The 15,370-nt window shown below is 49.7% G+C and overlaps 1 protein-coding gene across 6 annotated transcripts in view; it reads left to right on the top strand.

Annotated features, from left to right (window-relative positions):
• The window catches only part of Ampd3 (adenosine monophosphate deaminase 3), a 57,215-nt gene that overhangs the window by 26,986 nt on the left and 14,859 nt on the right, over positions 1-15,370 (top strand). For all 6 annotated transcript variants that reach the window (XM_027942436.3, XM_034636626.2, XM_027942435.2 and 3 more), the window contains exons 3-6: positions 3,418-3,622; positions 6,092-6,254; positions 8,738-8,957; positions 10,799-10,928. In XM_027942436.3, coding sequence (XP_027798237.1) covers positions 3,418-3,622; positions 6,092-6,254; positions 8,738-8,957; positions 10,799-10,928 — 718 coding nt within the window. The remainder of the gene's footprint in view (positions 1-3,417; positions 3,623-6,091; positions 6,255-8,737; positions 8,958-10,798; positions 10,929-15,370) is intronic.

Genomic DNA, 15,370 nt, shown 5'->3' with positions numbered 1-15,370 from the left:
AATAACTCACACGTGACTAGATCGTCTTCTTGTCTTAGGGGTCTGGTCAACAAGAAGGTCCCTATGGCTCAGGAGGACCAGCTGTGTAGGGGATGACAAAGCTGCTACTAAGCCTAGGTCCTCAGGCTTGGCCAGAGCTGGTGTCCTCACAGCCCCACCCCTGCCAGCTCCTTGGCAGCAGTGTATTTGTACATGTGGTTGGAAGAAGGAGGGGGAGGGCCAGCTGTGTCAAGAGAACTGGCTTACCCTAGTGCCCCAAGGGCTAGCCCGAGGTGTGGACAGGTGGCACTGCAGACGGACAGTGTTGGCCCATCATGAGGAAGTGCTTTCTAACAGCGGCAACAGACTGTGCTTTGACCAATGTTGTGTGCGTTTGTGTGTCTGGCTCTGGCCTGGCCCAGAGTGGGTGCTTGGCAGATGTTTATTGAATGATGATGCTGATGTCTTATGCAGAAATGTGGGGAACCTTGTCACTGGAGGCATCCAGGCAAAGGCTGCCTTAGTGAGAGGTTGGGGTGCAGAGCCTTTAAGGTCTTTTGTAGCCAGGAGACCCCATGGTTCTATAATTTAGATAAAGATTATGGTGACTACTTATGTGTCCTTCTTTTGTTATGGTGACACATGTGGGGCTTCAGACAGCCTTGGGAAGGAAAGAGAGGCCATGTGTGGACATTCACGGGTAGTCACATGCCCACACACTCAGCTGCCACTCTCCAGCTCTCCTGTGTAGATGGATCTAGATATGGGCCTGAGGTCCGCAGAATTTTAAAAATACTCCCCCTCCAAGATGTCCCCCTCGAGTCTCCAGACCCTGAGAATATGACCTGCCACTCCTGTGATTGTCATGACATATGGCCCAGTTGAACTTAAGATAAGGAAGTTGTCAGGGGGCCTGATCTAATTATGGGAGCTTTTCAAAACAGAGATCTCTCTCAGGTTGAGAGTAGGCGGGGAACTCAGAGAGCTCTGAAGTACTAGAACATACAGCCCTCCTGGCTTTGAAGGCAAAGGGCTAAGTGTGAGGATCAGAGTGCCATCTTCAGGAGCTGAGGTGACTCCTGTCCATCAGCCAGCAAGGAACTAGGGACCACAGTCTCACCACCATATGGAACTAAATTCTACCAACAACCTGAATGAACTTGGAAATGGATTCTTTCCCAGAGCCTCCACACAAGAGCAGTGTGGCCAACATCTTGATTTTGTTTTCTTGATGCTCTGAGCATAGAGGCCAGTTAAGCCCAGCCAGACTTCTCACATGCAGGACTGTGAGTGAATGAATGGTTATTGTTTTAAGCCAATAAATGTGTGGCAGTTTGCTATTCAGTAATCAAAACCGGCTTCTCCAGTTTTTTGAGATACAAGCTCCACGGTTAGCTTCTGATGATTCCCAGGCCCTGCTCAAGAGGAGTGGACGCTGAGGAGATGGCCCATCAGTCTTTAAACCTACCTTTGTGCCTGAAAGGTCTGAGCTTCCAGCCTAAGGATGTTTGAATGTGACAATCTGAAGACCAAGGCTGGAGCCATAATGGATGTCTGCAAGAAGGAGTATTCTCTGGGCACCAGTTGGCTTCTTCAGTGGGACAGAAGGATGTGGAACTTCCTAGGACAAGCCTGGGAGGCTCTTGGCTTGTGCAACCTTCCAGCTTTTGGCCTGTGTTTTTTTAAAAACCTTTCATACCTGTTGCTCACCTTAGAAGTCACCTGCTACTTCTCCTTGGTAGGCCTCGAGCAGCATGGGCTGAGGCATACAGGGGTGAGGAGGTTTGGCAGAGAGACACAAAACAGTGACTGATGGGCATGAGAGTGACACAGAAGCTGGAGTTTCCTGGGACCTAGCTGAGCCTGTCAGAGGATGAGAGGACGCCAAAAGCGCTGGCTCTTTTGGACGGGAATGTTCCAAAGATGCCAAGGGAGAGCCTCCTTGCTCAGGGTGACTCTGCTCTGAGGAATTATGGTCTGGTCTGAGTTGACATCTAACTTGGGGCAGGATGCTGACTCAGCTCCCTGTGATGGACAGCAGCTGGGGTTCCTGGAGTTCCAGCTGAGTTTCCCGAGGTAGCTTAGTCTGTTATTCAAGGCCAGGGGAAGACACAGGTAACCTCCTGAGAAGGGGCCACCTCCATCTCTCAGGTGCAAATAGCCTTGCCTCAAAGATGTGGTAACACGAGTCTTTACCATAGGCATGAGAACCACAGGACCGTGGCATGTGGTGGGTGTATAATTAGAGGAGGTGAATTGTGCTTCCTGGACATTTGGCAGTTGAGGAGACCTGGGCAAGTGCCAGCAGGAAGACAGCTGTTTCTGGGTGAGCCTTGAGGCCCCCTTGGGGATCAATGCATTCTCCACACCCTGCGTCACCACTGCCTGGGGAAGAAGAGGGATTCCTCTGGTGGATCCTTGTTATCACTAAGTTCTTTGCTGGAGGCTGTAGACCCTGGTTGTGGTGGAATAAATCCCGTGAAGTTTCTGAGCCCCTGAGTCATGAGGTGGGGCAAGGAGTCTGCTGGCTTCTGACTGGACACTGTGGTTGACAACACCAGAGGCTGGATGCCACCTGAGGCAGAAAGAGAAGTGGGAGGGAGATTTGCTAATTAGCCTTGCCTAAGTGCCAAGCAATTTCCTTCTGGAGTGACCTCAGTTGAAACATAACTATTTTGTTCGTAAGGAAGGTGAGGTCATCCCAACTCAGCATGAGCGTGCAGCATTTTAAAACAGCCTTGTGCCCAAGAGCAAGTGAAATAATCTTTTGGTGCCAAGGTGACAGGTCCAGAGGTCCAGTCTTGAAATTGATGCTGATCATTCCTTTTCCTTAACAGCAGGCTGGGGAGAGTAGCCACCTTGCTGTGTGACTTTGTGGAAGCCCCTTTCCATTGTGGGATCCCTGACTCCTATTTAAAAAACAGGGAGGTTGGGCTAGCTGATCATCTCTATCTCTTCTAAATCCAGTGCCCCAGATGTCCAACTTTGGGAAATGCAGTGTGATTGCTTCTGTGTTCCTGTTCACAGACCTTCCTGAGACTGTTCGTGTGTCGGGCTTTAGAGTTTGGGTTTTGTGAAGGTAATGTGCTGTCCTCACACAGGGCCTCACATGGGGAAAGCCTGGCCGATTTGATGTTATCCTCACTTCCATTATGCACTGCAGTGGTCTGTATCCGTCTGTCTTCTGTGCCATTTGAAGACACAGCCACTGCAGTTCATAGTGACCTCAGGTTGGGGCATCTGGAGGGCTGTGCTGAATCTCATGCAGAGTTGTGTGTAAAAGGGAAGGCATAAGTAATTAGAAACTTCTTAATGGTAGGGCCAGCACCCGTGATTAATCATAGCAAAATTCTCTTGCTCTGTACCTAATAAAGATTGCTTATGGCTCACCTCAATCAGCTGCTGATGTCTCCTGCTTTCCTTGTCCTTGGCTCTTAGAAAGAAAAGTTTCAAGATGATCCGTTCCCAGTCCCTGTCTCTGCAAATGCCGACACAGCAAGACTGGAAAGGCCCCCCAGTGACCAGTCCAGCCATGTCTCCTGCAACCCCTGCACCCCCTGGAGCCACTTCCCAGCCCACACCAGTACCCTACGCCATGCCTGAGTACCAGCGGGTCACCATCAGTGGAGACTACTGTGCTGGGGTAAGGTGGCCATGAGAGTGTTTTATGGGCTTTGCATGCAGAGGCCAGGCTCAGTCTGTGGGTGTCTGGCAGGTGGTGAGAGGAGGTGCAGGAGCCTGAAGAGGAGGAGGAAGGGTCCTAGCAGAGGCTGGAGGGTGTGGAAGTGCTCAGGGAGCTGCTCCAGCCCTGTGCAAAGGGCCCAGAGCTGCAGTCTGGAACACCATGGCTGGGACCTGTAAATTCCCTATGTTCTCCAAGTCCAGAATGCTGCCTTCTGTCACCACAGCCAATTGAGCAGGGTGCCAGCTTGGGTACATCAGCATTCTCAAACGTTCAGCAGATTCAAAGTTATGGTATTGACTGATTTGTATGAAATTGTTTACGGCCGACTTAGCTCCTCTTAACATGCCTTAGGGTCAGTATCCTTAAATATAGGCCAGATCCCCTCGACCAGGAAGAGAGGGTCTTGGTTAGAAAGTGGACAAGTTTTCCTTCCCCCCACTTAACAGTTCACTTAGAGATAATGCCATATAAAACATAAAGAACTTTCTTGTTTATTTATTTATTTTTACAAATGCATAATATCCCATGGTGTGGAGGTACTGCAAATTATGTTAAGTTCTTGGAAATGGGAATTTGATTTGGAAACAGTTCAGACCTTTTTGAAGGTCAGAATCCTGGCCAAGCCTTGGTGAAAGCCTCAGGTGTGTGGGCACAGCGGTGGAAAGGGAGAGTGGAGACGGGCTGACCGCAAGCTGAACGAGAGGACATCAGCCTGAAGCATGAACTAGCTTCTTTCTGCCAGCCTGGCATGGAGTAGGGGAGGGGCTCCTGACCCAGGCAGTTAGACTTCAGGGAGCTACATGTCTGTGAGGAGCAGGCTCACCTTGCAGATCTCCTTGGCCCCGGAGAGTCTGCTGCCAGCAATGGGGCCTGATTGGCTGCCTGTAGCTCCACTGGGATCCTGAGCACCCTCACTGATATTCTTGGCTGTGGCCTGAGCCCCTTGTTATGTGAATCCTTTGGTTCTAGGGAGCATGTTTGGCTTTGCTATGGTCAGGAACATAGTTTTGTTTAAGACATTTGCGTCTGCTTACCCATCCTTGCTGCTCTCAGAGGCCATGCCCTGGAAGGTATAAAGTGGCATTAATACACTCTTGTGGGGACATTTGGAGGCAGGAGAGAAGATTCTGCCTTGACAGAAAAAAAGGAGTAATATTTGGTTAAAAATGAGTGGTGGGGGAGGGTAGAGTTTTAGCTGTATCCACAATGATTTATTTACACTTGTAAGACCTTTGAAACATTTATGAGAAATGTGAATATTGCTAGCTCTGGAAGGTGCATGAGTATTTGTTATATAACCCTTGGTGCTTGTCTGTAGATTTAAAACATTTCAAAATTAAAAAATGATTATTTTATTAAAGCAGAAGAGGAAAATTCCAGGCCCAGCCCTTCTCACTCCATGCTCTTCCAGCATCTTGCACCTCCTTCTCTGTGTCACTCACCCCCTGTCCTGTCTACCGCTTGTCCTCCTGAGCACATTCAGATTTCTGTGATATTCCTCCTTCCCAGACCCGCCAAGATAAATGAGCCTGTTGGAAGTTAGGCATGTGTTTCCTTCATCTCTGTATATGAAGCAGCTCTGGGAAAGCAGCTCATCTTTCTCTGGGCTTTGAGAATCAATCAGAGCTTAGTCTGAAATTTGACTTTGCAACATTCTCATGGATGATTGATTCTTTCTGGGCCTCAGTTTTCCCACTTTAAAATGGGCTGCTTTGAGGAGCAAAATGACATCTAAGGAGAGGTCTAGCACATAGCACATGCTGTTGACTGGATGAATTGGGTGATCACCAGATTTAATCAGAAGCCTGAGTTGGCAAAGCAGTGGGATGGGCATGCAGAAATTCTTTGTGTGTGTGTGAGTGTGTGTGTGTGTGTGTGTGTGTGTGTGTGTTCCCAAGACCACCCCCAGGCTCAGTGACTTGCTAGGAGCACTCTCAGCTTAGCATCTAGCTGTATTCAAAGCTAGCTAAGATTTATTAAAGTGAGAGGACACAGAACAAACCAGAAAGGAGAAGGTACGTGGGCTGAGGTCTGGCGGACACCAGGTGCAAGCCTGCAAGGGTTCTCACCCAGGGGAGTCACCAGAACATAGAATACCTTCAGCATCTGAGTGTGACAACATGTGTGAAGTGCTGTCTACCGCGGAGGCTCATTAGCCTCTTGGCGCCCAAGGTGCTAGGTCTGCTCACACACCTATAGCTCATGTCCAAATTCCAGACTCCCAGAAGGAGTTTGGTAGCCAGCATAAGCCATGTTTTTGTATAGTTTAGATATAGTGAGCCACTCATTGATCATTGAATGGTGGGAATTCTCCTGAAATCCAGGTTCCCAGGTGCTGGCCAAGAGCCAACCTTGCAAGTAGATCCTTTTAAGCATGGCAGTCTCGGGTCTGCTGCATGAGCCCTTTCTGCACGCCTCCCTCTGCAGATCACTGTGGAGGACTACGAGCAGGCCGCCAAGAGCCTGGCCAAGGCCCTGATGATCCGGGAGAAGTATGCACGGCTTGCCTATCACCGCTTCCCGCGGACCACAGCCCAGTACCTATGTCATCGGCGGGCCAACACGGCACCCCTGGAAGAGGGTCTCCCAGGTATGGATCCCAGACAGGAAATGGGGCCCCATGTGTGGGTCTGGCCCAAGGGTTGTTGGGGACCTTTTGTGGGCTGAATGTGTTTTCCTCACTGGTGTTTTGGGGGCAGACCCTGGTGTAGACTTCTGCCTACACTGGTGTTTGCTGGTCCCCTGGTCAGTTTTATGTGTCCTGTGTGCCTGGCTGAGTGGAGATAACCTGTGGAAGTTAAAAGAAATGAAAGTTCCTAATGGTGGGAGTCTGACAGGGAGGTAGGAATTCTCAAGTGGGACACTTAAAACAACAAGATCAATCAATAAATGACCAGCTGGAGGTATTATGGGCTGGGGTGGGAATGGAGACAGAGGGCACCTTCCTGGGGTAGGGCAAGTTGGCTCTGGAGTCTTAGCACACCTGTATCTGGGTTCTGCCAATTTCTTGGACCTTGAACAAATTGTTCTCTAAATCTCCTATTTTTTCAATCTATAAAATGAGAAGACTAATAATATCTATCTCCTAGGGCTGTTGTGAAGATTAAATAAGCAAATACCTGTGGTGTACTCAGTGCCTCTCTGGCATCTAGTGAGTGTTCAATAAATGGCAGCTGCATTTATGCCACAGAGTTCAGGGAAGGGGAGATGAGAGAGGGCAGGATGGCTTCCTGGTGGAGTCCATTTGGTCTGTGAAGGACCTTGAAGGAGTAGAGGCTGTGAGTTAAGTCATGCAAATGAAAACGACAGGAAACCTCACGCTTGAAAGCCAGGATTAGGGAGCAGATAAGGGCCTGAAAGTTTGCACCAAGGCCCAGGATCCTGGCTGCCCTGGTTGTGGTTGCTGGTGTTGGGTTAGCCCTTGAACCTCTGAGTCCTGCATTTTGAGCATCTGTTACCACCAGACCCCTGGGTAAGTCTCAGCCCTTCTGGGCCCATTTTCTGTCTGTCTTAGGGAAATTGATCCTACTACCCTAGAAAGGACAGATAGGGCTGATGGCTAAATGTGTACTTTGCATGAAGGACTCAGGGGTTCTGGGTCTGAGTGTGGTGAGGTGGAGCCACCTCGGAGTGTACAGGCTGTGGCTTCACCCAGGCATTTGCAACTGCTTGCACCTTGCAGACCCCGTGGTCTGCAAGAGACTTAGAGACTTCTGAGCTGGCCTGTGGCCTTGCTTGATGGGGGACATCAACCCCAGCTCTGCTCTGCTTCAGCTCCTCAGTGACTCCTCACATTTGCTCTAGGGGCATCCTGTTGTGAGCACTGGTGGAGGAAACCCTAGCAGGTGACCCTGCCTTGGGGGCTTTCTTTGATGAGGAGTCAAGGTTTTCTTCCAATGCGGCTGGCAGCTGTGGTTGTAGATGGACACATACCTTTATTTTATTTTATTTATTTATTTTTATATGGTGCTGAGGATCAAACCCAGTGCCTCACATGTGTTAGGCAAGCGCTCTACCACTGAGCCACAGCCCCCAAAATGTCTCTTTTATTATTTTTAAGCATGAGACTTTTAACAAACCCCTTTGCCTCTCTGATCCTGTCTTCCCATCTGAGGATTACACCCACTGCCTTGATAGGAAAATGCTTTGTAAACAGGAATGCCTTGCACATGAATTAGGGGGCATTATGGTCAGTCTTTAGCTTATGATGTTTCAATTTAATGATTTTTCAACTTCATGATTGTGCAAAATGTACCCATTCAGCCATTCTGTTTTTCACTTTCAGTACAGTGTTCAATAAGTTACATGAGTGTTCAACACTTTATCATAAAATAAATTTTATATTAGATGATTTTGCACAACTGTAGGCTAATACAAGTGTTCTGATCACATTTTTGGTAGGTTAGGTATATTAAATGCATTTTTAATTTAGGGTATTTTCAGTTTATGATGGGTTTATTGGGACATGACCACATAATAAGCTGAGAAGCACCTGTTTTCTGGCTTTTGATAAGCTGTCTCTAGCCAAGGTCTGATGCTACATAGCAGAACTGGGGGCTTCAACTCTCTGCAGATCAGCCAACACCATATAAGACCAGGGGCCCAGCTGCCAGCTGTGGTGGGAGGAAACCCTGGCTCCTCTTCAAAGGAAGCAACAAAAGCTGTCTGTTCTCTTACTAGAGGATGCAGCTGCCCTTAAAAAAAAAAAAATCCTGGGGGCTCTGCAGGGCCAAGGAAACTGAAGTCCATTTCAGTTAAATGAAAAAGATATATTGAAGTGCCAACCATGTACCACAGGCTTTTCTGGGTAATGGGGTACAGCAAAACAAAGTCTCAATCTGCACCATAGTCTCTATTCTGAGTAGAGAAGGTTTCTAATACCCAATGTGAGAGGTACAGTTCCTTTAGTCAGGGCTAAGCGCTAAGGAGGCAAAACAGAGCTGGGAAGAGGAGCTGTGGTGTTTGTGCAGGTGAGGGTGGTTGGTTTTAGATAGAGTGGCCTCGGCAGGCTTCACCCCGAATGTGACTTTTGAGTTCAAGAGCTCATGGCCATCACTTGATCCTGTTTTGCAGAATTCCACCCACCCCCACAGCCCGGGGAAGACCCTTACTGCTTGGATGATGCACCCCCCAATCTGGGCTACCTGGTCTGCATGCAGGGGGGCATCCTCTTCGTGTATGATAACAAAAAGATGCTGGAGCGCCAGGAGCCCCACAGCCTGCCCTACCCTGACCTGGAGACCTACACGGTGGACATGAGCCACATCCTGGCTCTCATCACTGACGGCCCCACGTAAGCCAGCTTTCCCCAACTCTCCCTCTCATTATAGGAAGGAGCTGGGAAAAGCCAGCTAGGCTGCCCCTCTGTTTGAGGCTTTCCTGCAGGTAAACCATCCTGAAAGAGTGGTTGTCATTCCCTTTGCTTTGTGGGTTTCTGCAGTAATCTCCCTTCCTGGGCTGCCACACTCTTAGAGTTGTTACTACTTATCCCTTCTGCGTTATAGGTGTGGAACTTCTGTTTTCTGTTGGCAACCTGGGCACCTTAAAATGACTGCCACGCCTCTTGTCAGGCAAGAAAGCAGCCTTGCAGAGAACTGGCAGCCTGGGACATGGCTGCACAGGGAGGAGGAGCGATGACTGTTGCTCCAGGTCTTGGGTTTCTGTGTTTCTGGAGAGGGCATGCAGAGAGCCTAGGGAACTTTGTGGCTCTGATCCCCCTGAGGCCATGGGCTTGACTCAAGCTAAGCTGGCAGGTGGCTGTCTTCCTGCAATTGGTCCCTCACTTGTTGGTGGGCACTTGAGCTATCAGTGTGGAAGTTCAGCAACCTGCACCCTTAGAGCCTTGGAGTGAATGTGCCAGAGTCAGGGTTGGGAGGGGAGTGTGCTGTCATGCCCCTGCTCTTTTGCTCTTGCCTTTTGGGTTTTGTTGGGAATGGTGTGATGCTGGGTCCTAAGGGAAGAGAGTGGGTCTGGGGTGGATGGGTAGCTTGGTCCTCACTGATCCAATTAAGACCCTGGGTGGGGACGGGGTAGTTTTCTTTCAGAGGCCCTTCTGGGCCAAGTGTGTGAGAAGTGGCTGTCCTGCCTGAGTGGTTCTCAAGGAGAGTCCTTCTTGGAAAAAGGCTGGGCTTGACCTCCTTTCTCACTGTATGACATCCCTGGGCTCATCCTGGGCTTGTCTTGGCAGACAGGGTGGTACTCTTGCAGGTAGGCAGCTGTTCTTAGCCTCAGTGATGGGATATAGAGCAGCTGCTATGTGCAGAAGCAGGGTGGCATGAGTTATGGTCAAAGGTTCTGTGTGGTCTTGGACTCAAGGCATGTGGCTGGCCAACCCTGGCTGGGTGTGGGCTGGTAGCTGACCACAGCAGTAAGCTCCCACCTTTGCTAGCAGAGAAAACCTCTTTACCCATGGGTACCTTCTTTGAGTTGGTGGGAACTTGGGGCATGAGTGTCACAGAGATTTCCATCCCAGTGATAAATACTCCTGTGCTCCTAATCTGGCTCTGATGAGAAACATTCACCTCTTGTCCTGAAGCCTCAGAATCTGGGGGTCCTCAGGTCTTGGGATTTGGGAACATTTGGTCAGGGTGGGAGTTACCTCTGTATCCCAAGGTGGGCAGGCCATGCCTTATAGTGTGACTATATTATCCATGTTCTGGACAGTTGATTTCTCAAGGAATAAAAGGTGGGTGAGGACAGATGGGAAGAAAGAAAAGAGGGGACAAAAGAGGGAGACTTATTGAGTAACCACTCTGTTCGGAGTCAGGCCCTTTCATAGGCATCAACCAATTTAACCTTCACTTCAGCCTTGGAATTACCATCTCAACATTGATTCATTCATTGGAAAGAAGGCTTGTGGTTAATTGCCTAAACACATAGAAGTAAAAAATATAGGGTCTCAAAGTTATCTCTGCTGCCCCATATCTTTGCTCTCCACTCTCACTGGGGCACACCGACATGTTAGCCAGGTCAGTCAGGTCAACAGAAATCTGGGATCTTCTGAGCTCTCCTGGCTCCATCCTCCCAGAACTGGACCTCCCACACTGGGCTTGGCCCACCTGTGCTGGAAGTCTCCAAACAGAGTTTGATGTCACTGCCCCTCAACTGTGGTCTCTCCCCTTCCCCAACCTGCAGGAAAACCTATTGTCACCGGCGACTGAACTTTCTGGAATCCAAGTTCAGCCTTCACGAGATGTTAAATGAAATGTCCGAGTTCAAAGAGTTGAAGAGTAACCCCCATCGAGACTTCTATAACGTGAGAAAGGTGCGTTTAGTGGCCAGTGTCCAACCCACCTGGCTGGCTCCCTTCCCCACACCGGGGCTGCCCTGAGCCAGTTTGGGGCTAGTGCCCTGTGAGAGTGGAGGCTGGTGAAGGCCCTTCTTGGCCAGAGGAGTGCGATGGGTCCATGCAGAAGAGAGGTGGGTGAACTGTGTTCTTAGAGTCAGGATGTGCCTCAGATGGTACTGGGGGGCCACTCCATGGTGTGCCTCTGTTGGAATGTGCCTTGGGAAGCAGGACACAGCCTTTAAGTGGTCATAACTGTTGAGCACAGGCCACTCTTAGGGTAGGGAAAGAATTAGATTCATCATGGAGGGAAAAAGCTATATGACCTCTATGGATTTTGGTAGTTTATGGTTTTGTGTCCTTCAGGATAAGGTGTATTTATTTTTTATTTTTTAAAAATTATTTCTACATATATTTTTAGTTGTCGATGGACCTTTATTTGATTCACTTATTTATATGTGGTGCTGTGAATCGAACCCTGTGCCTCACACTTGCTAGGCAAGTGCTCTACCACTGAGCCACAACCCCAGCCCAAGGTATATTTAAAGAAGAACATTTTATGTGCTCCTGTCTCTGTCCCTCTTGTACCTCTTGAGTGGCCGAGTGGCTCCTGGCACTTTCAGCCTGCAGAGTAGTGGCAGGTGTGCATACTAAGTGATTATGTGCTGCAGCTCTTCCGTTTTCTTCCATTTAAGTAACCTATAGTGAGGCAGGATCGGTGCTAAGTATGAGGCGTTTGATGGTGAGCAAGTTACTTCCTGCTGATGAGAAGCTCCTCCGTCTGCTACCTAAGGGTTAAGTGTAATGGGGTGGCTTTCAGGAAGAGGCCAGAACTAAGCTGACCTACAGGGTAAGAAGCTAGCCGGGCAGAGTGTTATGCAGGGAGGGAAGCAGCAATGTCCCTGGCATTTCCTGTGGAGGGAACAGCATGTGCAAATGCCAGGAGGGGGAGAGGCGTGCGCGCAAGGGGAGAGAGGGTTAGAGTGGTGTCTTTTTTATTTTTTTTTAAATGAACTTATTTATTAATTTTTTTAAAGAGAGAATTTTTAACATTTATTTTTCGGTTTTCGGCAGACACAACATCTTTGTTTGTATGTGGTACTGAGGATCGAACCTGGGCCGCACGCATGCCAGGCGAGCGCGCTACCGCTTGAGCCACATCCCCAGCCCATAGAGTGGTGTCTTGACATAGCTGCTAGTTTGGTGTGGCTGGAGCTTGGGTCAGAGAGAGGAGAGCAGTGGGTTGTGAGGAATGAAGCTGCAGAGGTGTGGGGGGTTCTGGATGATAATGGGGTCTGTGGGTTGGGAGGTGGGCCAGGTGTGCTTGTGATCTTGGAGGTAAATCAGTGGGGGCAGGGGGTTTAGATTGTGCTTGGAGGAGGATGGCCAAACCTGGGCAGGTCATGGTGAGGTCGTCATCTCCAGAGCCACCTCTGTCCTGCTGGGACCTCTTGAGGATCTCCTCTCTCTAGGATCAGCTTGTGGCTCCTCTGGGAAAGCCCTGTTCAGCCTCCCTGACCTCCTGACTGAGTCCGCTCGGCAATCCAGATGAAAGGCCCCTCTTTCCCCCTGTATCTTGGGGAGGCCTAAGACCCCCTGTTAATGCCATCTGGACTCCCCACTTGGACGGGACTAAGAGCCTTTAGAAGTGAGAGTTTAGCTTCAGCTCATGGGCTCTGAAAGGCTGTGGAAGAGTGTTGGGGATTTCTGGGTAGAGGTTAAAGGTCATGCATTAGACACACCTATGTGGGCAGCTGGGCATTTTCACCTCAAGCACCATTTGTTCCTTCTCTGTGAACCTTAGGTGTTAGGCAGGTGCCTCAGTCACTGTGAGCTCCCCGCAGTCCTGCCCAGCCCAGGGCAGCCCTGCCCTCTGCAGATGTGAACTGTGCTGGGCCTGCCTCCTGCTGCTGCCTGACCTGAATTGTCTTTGTTGACTGGATGGGCTCTGAAGCGGTTTGCTCCTGAGGTGGGCCCCATGGACTCACCATCTGCTCCCTGCCACAGTGTGGGCCCGAGCCCTTGTGTAGAGCTGTGGTTCCATATCAGAGCTGATCCTTGGGCTTCCTATCACTTTGGGGGTTACTGTGCTCTCTGGACACGAGATGTCCTCATGTGTGTGTGTGTGTGTGTGGGGGGGGTGACATTGTGGCCTTTTCTCTGGTACATAGTCAGTTGGGCCTGGGGCCACTGCATCAGGCTGTGCTTTCTGTCCTGGGTAAGGGGAGCCTCCTGGGTGCCAGCAGCTTTATCTCACCCTCAAAATCTGTACTGTGGCGAGGAGAGCTGGCCTTATAAAACCCAGAGTGAGCTGGGAGGGGAGCTCCCTATTTTGGAGGTGGCTGTTATTTCCCAGAGGCAGGGTACGCCGGGGCTGAGGCCTGGCTGTGGATATGTGTGGGAGGTGGGTGGTGGGTGGTGGGTTATGACACTGTGAGGCCGCTGGCAGCACTGTGTAACGGAGACACTTGTTTTCTGTTCAGGGCTGAGATAGAAGGGCTGAGCGGGTTTGCTGCTTGGGAGTAGAGTAGGACTAGGCATTATCCATTTGGGCTTAAGTGTCACAGGGATAGCAAATAGGTTTCAGCTTCTGTGCCAAACTTGACCAGTTGGGAGTGACTCCCTGAAGCTATTCCAGAACCTCAGTGAAAAGAGTGCTGTGACCTATTGCTGATGTCCGCCATTGGTATGGGAAGGCTAGTGTTAGCTCCAGTCTCAGGTATTGGGAACTCTACAGTTTCTGTAGACCTGGATCTCAGGAGGAGCAGAGAATGTGCTTGGATCTTCGGGTGAATTGAAAATACTGACCTTCAATGACAACTTCTTTGACTTGTTCCTAAAATAATCACCTTTGAGGTCCTGTAGTTTGGATTGGGTGCTTCCTGGACTGTCCAGTTGTTTTCCTTCTTTGTCTTGTGACTCATGGGGTAAGGACAGGCTGAACCCCCTGTGGTGTGTCACTGGTAAACTGGAGGACACACGCAGAAGCCCAGAATGTGCTGAGTCATGCTGAGGCGGTAGAGCCAGGCTGTGTCCTGCTGAGCTAATCCCAGCTGACCTTCTCTTGTGCATCCCAAAGGAATGCACAAGAAGTGCCTGAGCCTTGACTCTGTGCTTTGGGTGATGTTTTGGTTTTTAGTACATTGAGTTGTGTCATTTCTCTGATGTCCAGCGGTCTATCTTTCTGGTAAGAGTGGCAGGATTAATGGCAGGAAGGACCCTGCTGACAGAGTGATGTGGCCAATGACACGGGCTGGCTGGGATAACACACATAGAAGTCCAAAAGATCAAATGTCTCATTTGGCACAATGTGGAGATGCCCAACCAGCTGTGAACAGCCTTCCCTGGCCCGAGGTCAGCACCTTCTCACCCTGGCCCTCGCACAGTGCCCAGTTAGCCATAGCAGTAACTCCATGCTGCAGACTGGTGGCGGGTGGCATCCTGGCCTGTGAGGCTGCTGTCTCCTTCCCTGGGGACTTCCCTTAGTCCCCGTGGGCTCATAGAAGGAGATGCAAGATGCCCACTGTGACTTCAGGGCATCTCTCATTTTAGCCAAGTGGCTGTCCTGGGAGTGGAGCACAGAGGAAAATGGAGAGTGGGGATGTGGAAGGTGGGGAGACGGCAGGAACTAAGTAGTATTAGCAGTATTAGATTAGTGAGAATATTAATCAGAATCAAATTGCATCAAAAAATCCATTCTAGTTTCTGAGTGAAGAATGAATTGAACCAGAGCAAGAGAAAAAGTGGCAAGACGGGTCCCATTGTGTGGATCTGAGATTTAATTGGAAGGTGGAATTGATGGATCCGGCTGGTGCTGCGGGAGGGAGGGGAGGCGGAGGATGACTTGCAGTTTTCCATTGTGAACAGCTGGGTGCAGGGTATATCATTTCCTGGGGTGCAGAAACCTGGGAAACGATCAGGTTTGGTCTAGGGCCAGAGATGGAGAGTCTGTCCACTTTAAAATTTGAAGGACCTTTGAATTTCCCAAGTGGAAATGCCAAATAGGCAGCTATCTCTACAATTCTGGAGCTTCGGGCTGATGATACACATTTGTAAGTTTTTGATATAAAGAAGAAAATTGAAGGCACAGATGGCACAGATCACCTTTGAAAAGAGTATATAGTGAGGGGACAGGAGGGCCCAGGACCAAGCCTGAAGAAATGCCAGTATTGGAGGTCTGGTAGCAAGGATGAGCTGACTGAGGAGGTTGAAAAGGAGAGGCCAGAGAGACATAGATGTAAGAAATCCTGTGAGGTGTTCTGAGGCCCTGGTGGGCTCCTTCCAGGGCTTTTTCAAGGACAGTGCCTTGCCATGAAGCAAGGGGAGAAGAGTGATGTGCCTTTCTTCAAGTTAACATTTGCTCTGAGTTCTAAGGTCTCAGGGTCAGAAGAGCCACTGCTTCTTGGGGTGTGGATGCCTTG

The sequence above is a fragment of the Marmota flaviventris genome, chromosome 9 (assembly GCF_047511675.1).
Source record: "Marmota flaviventris isolate mMarFla1 chromosome 9, mMarFla1.hap1, whole genome shotgun sequence".
In the NCBI taxonomy this organism is placed as follows: domain Eukaryota; kingdom Metazoa; phylum Chordata; class Mammalia; order Rodentia; family Sciuridae; genus Marmota; species Marmota flaviventris.
The sequence above is the reverse complement of the archived record's forward strand: the minus strand, read 5'-3'. Positions and strand labels throughout refer to the sequence as shown.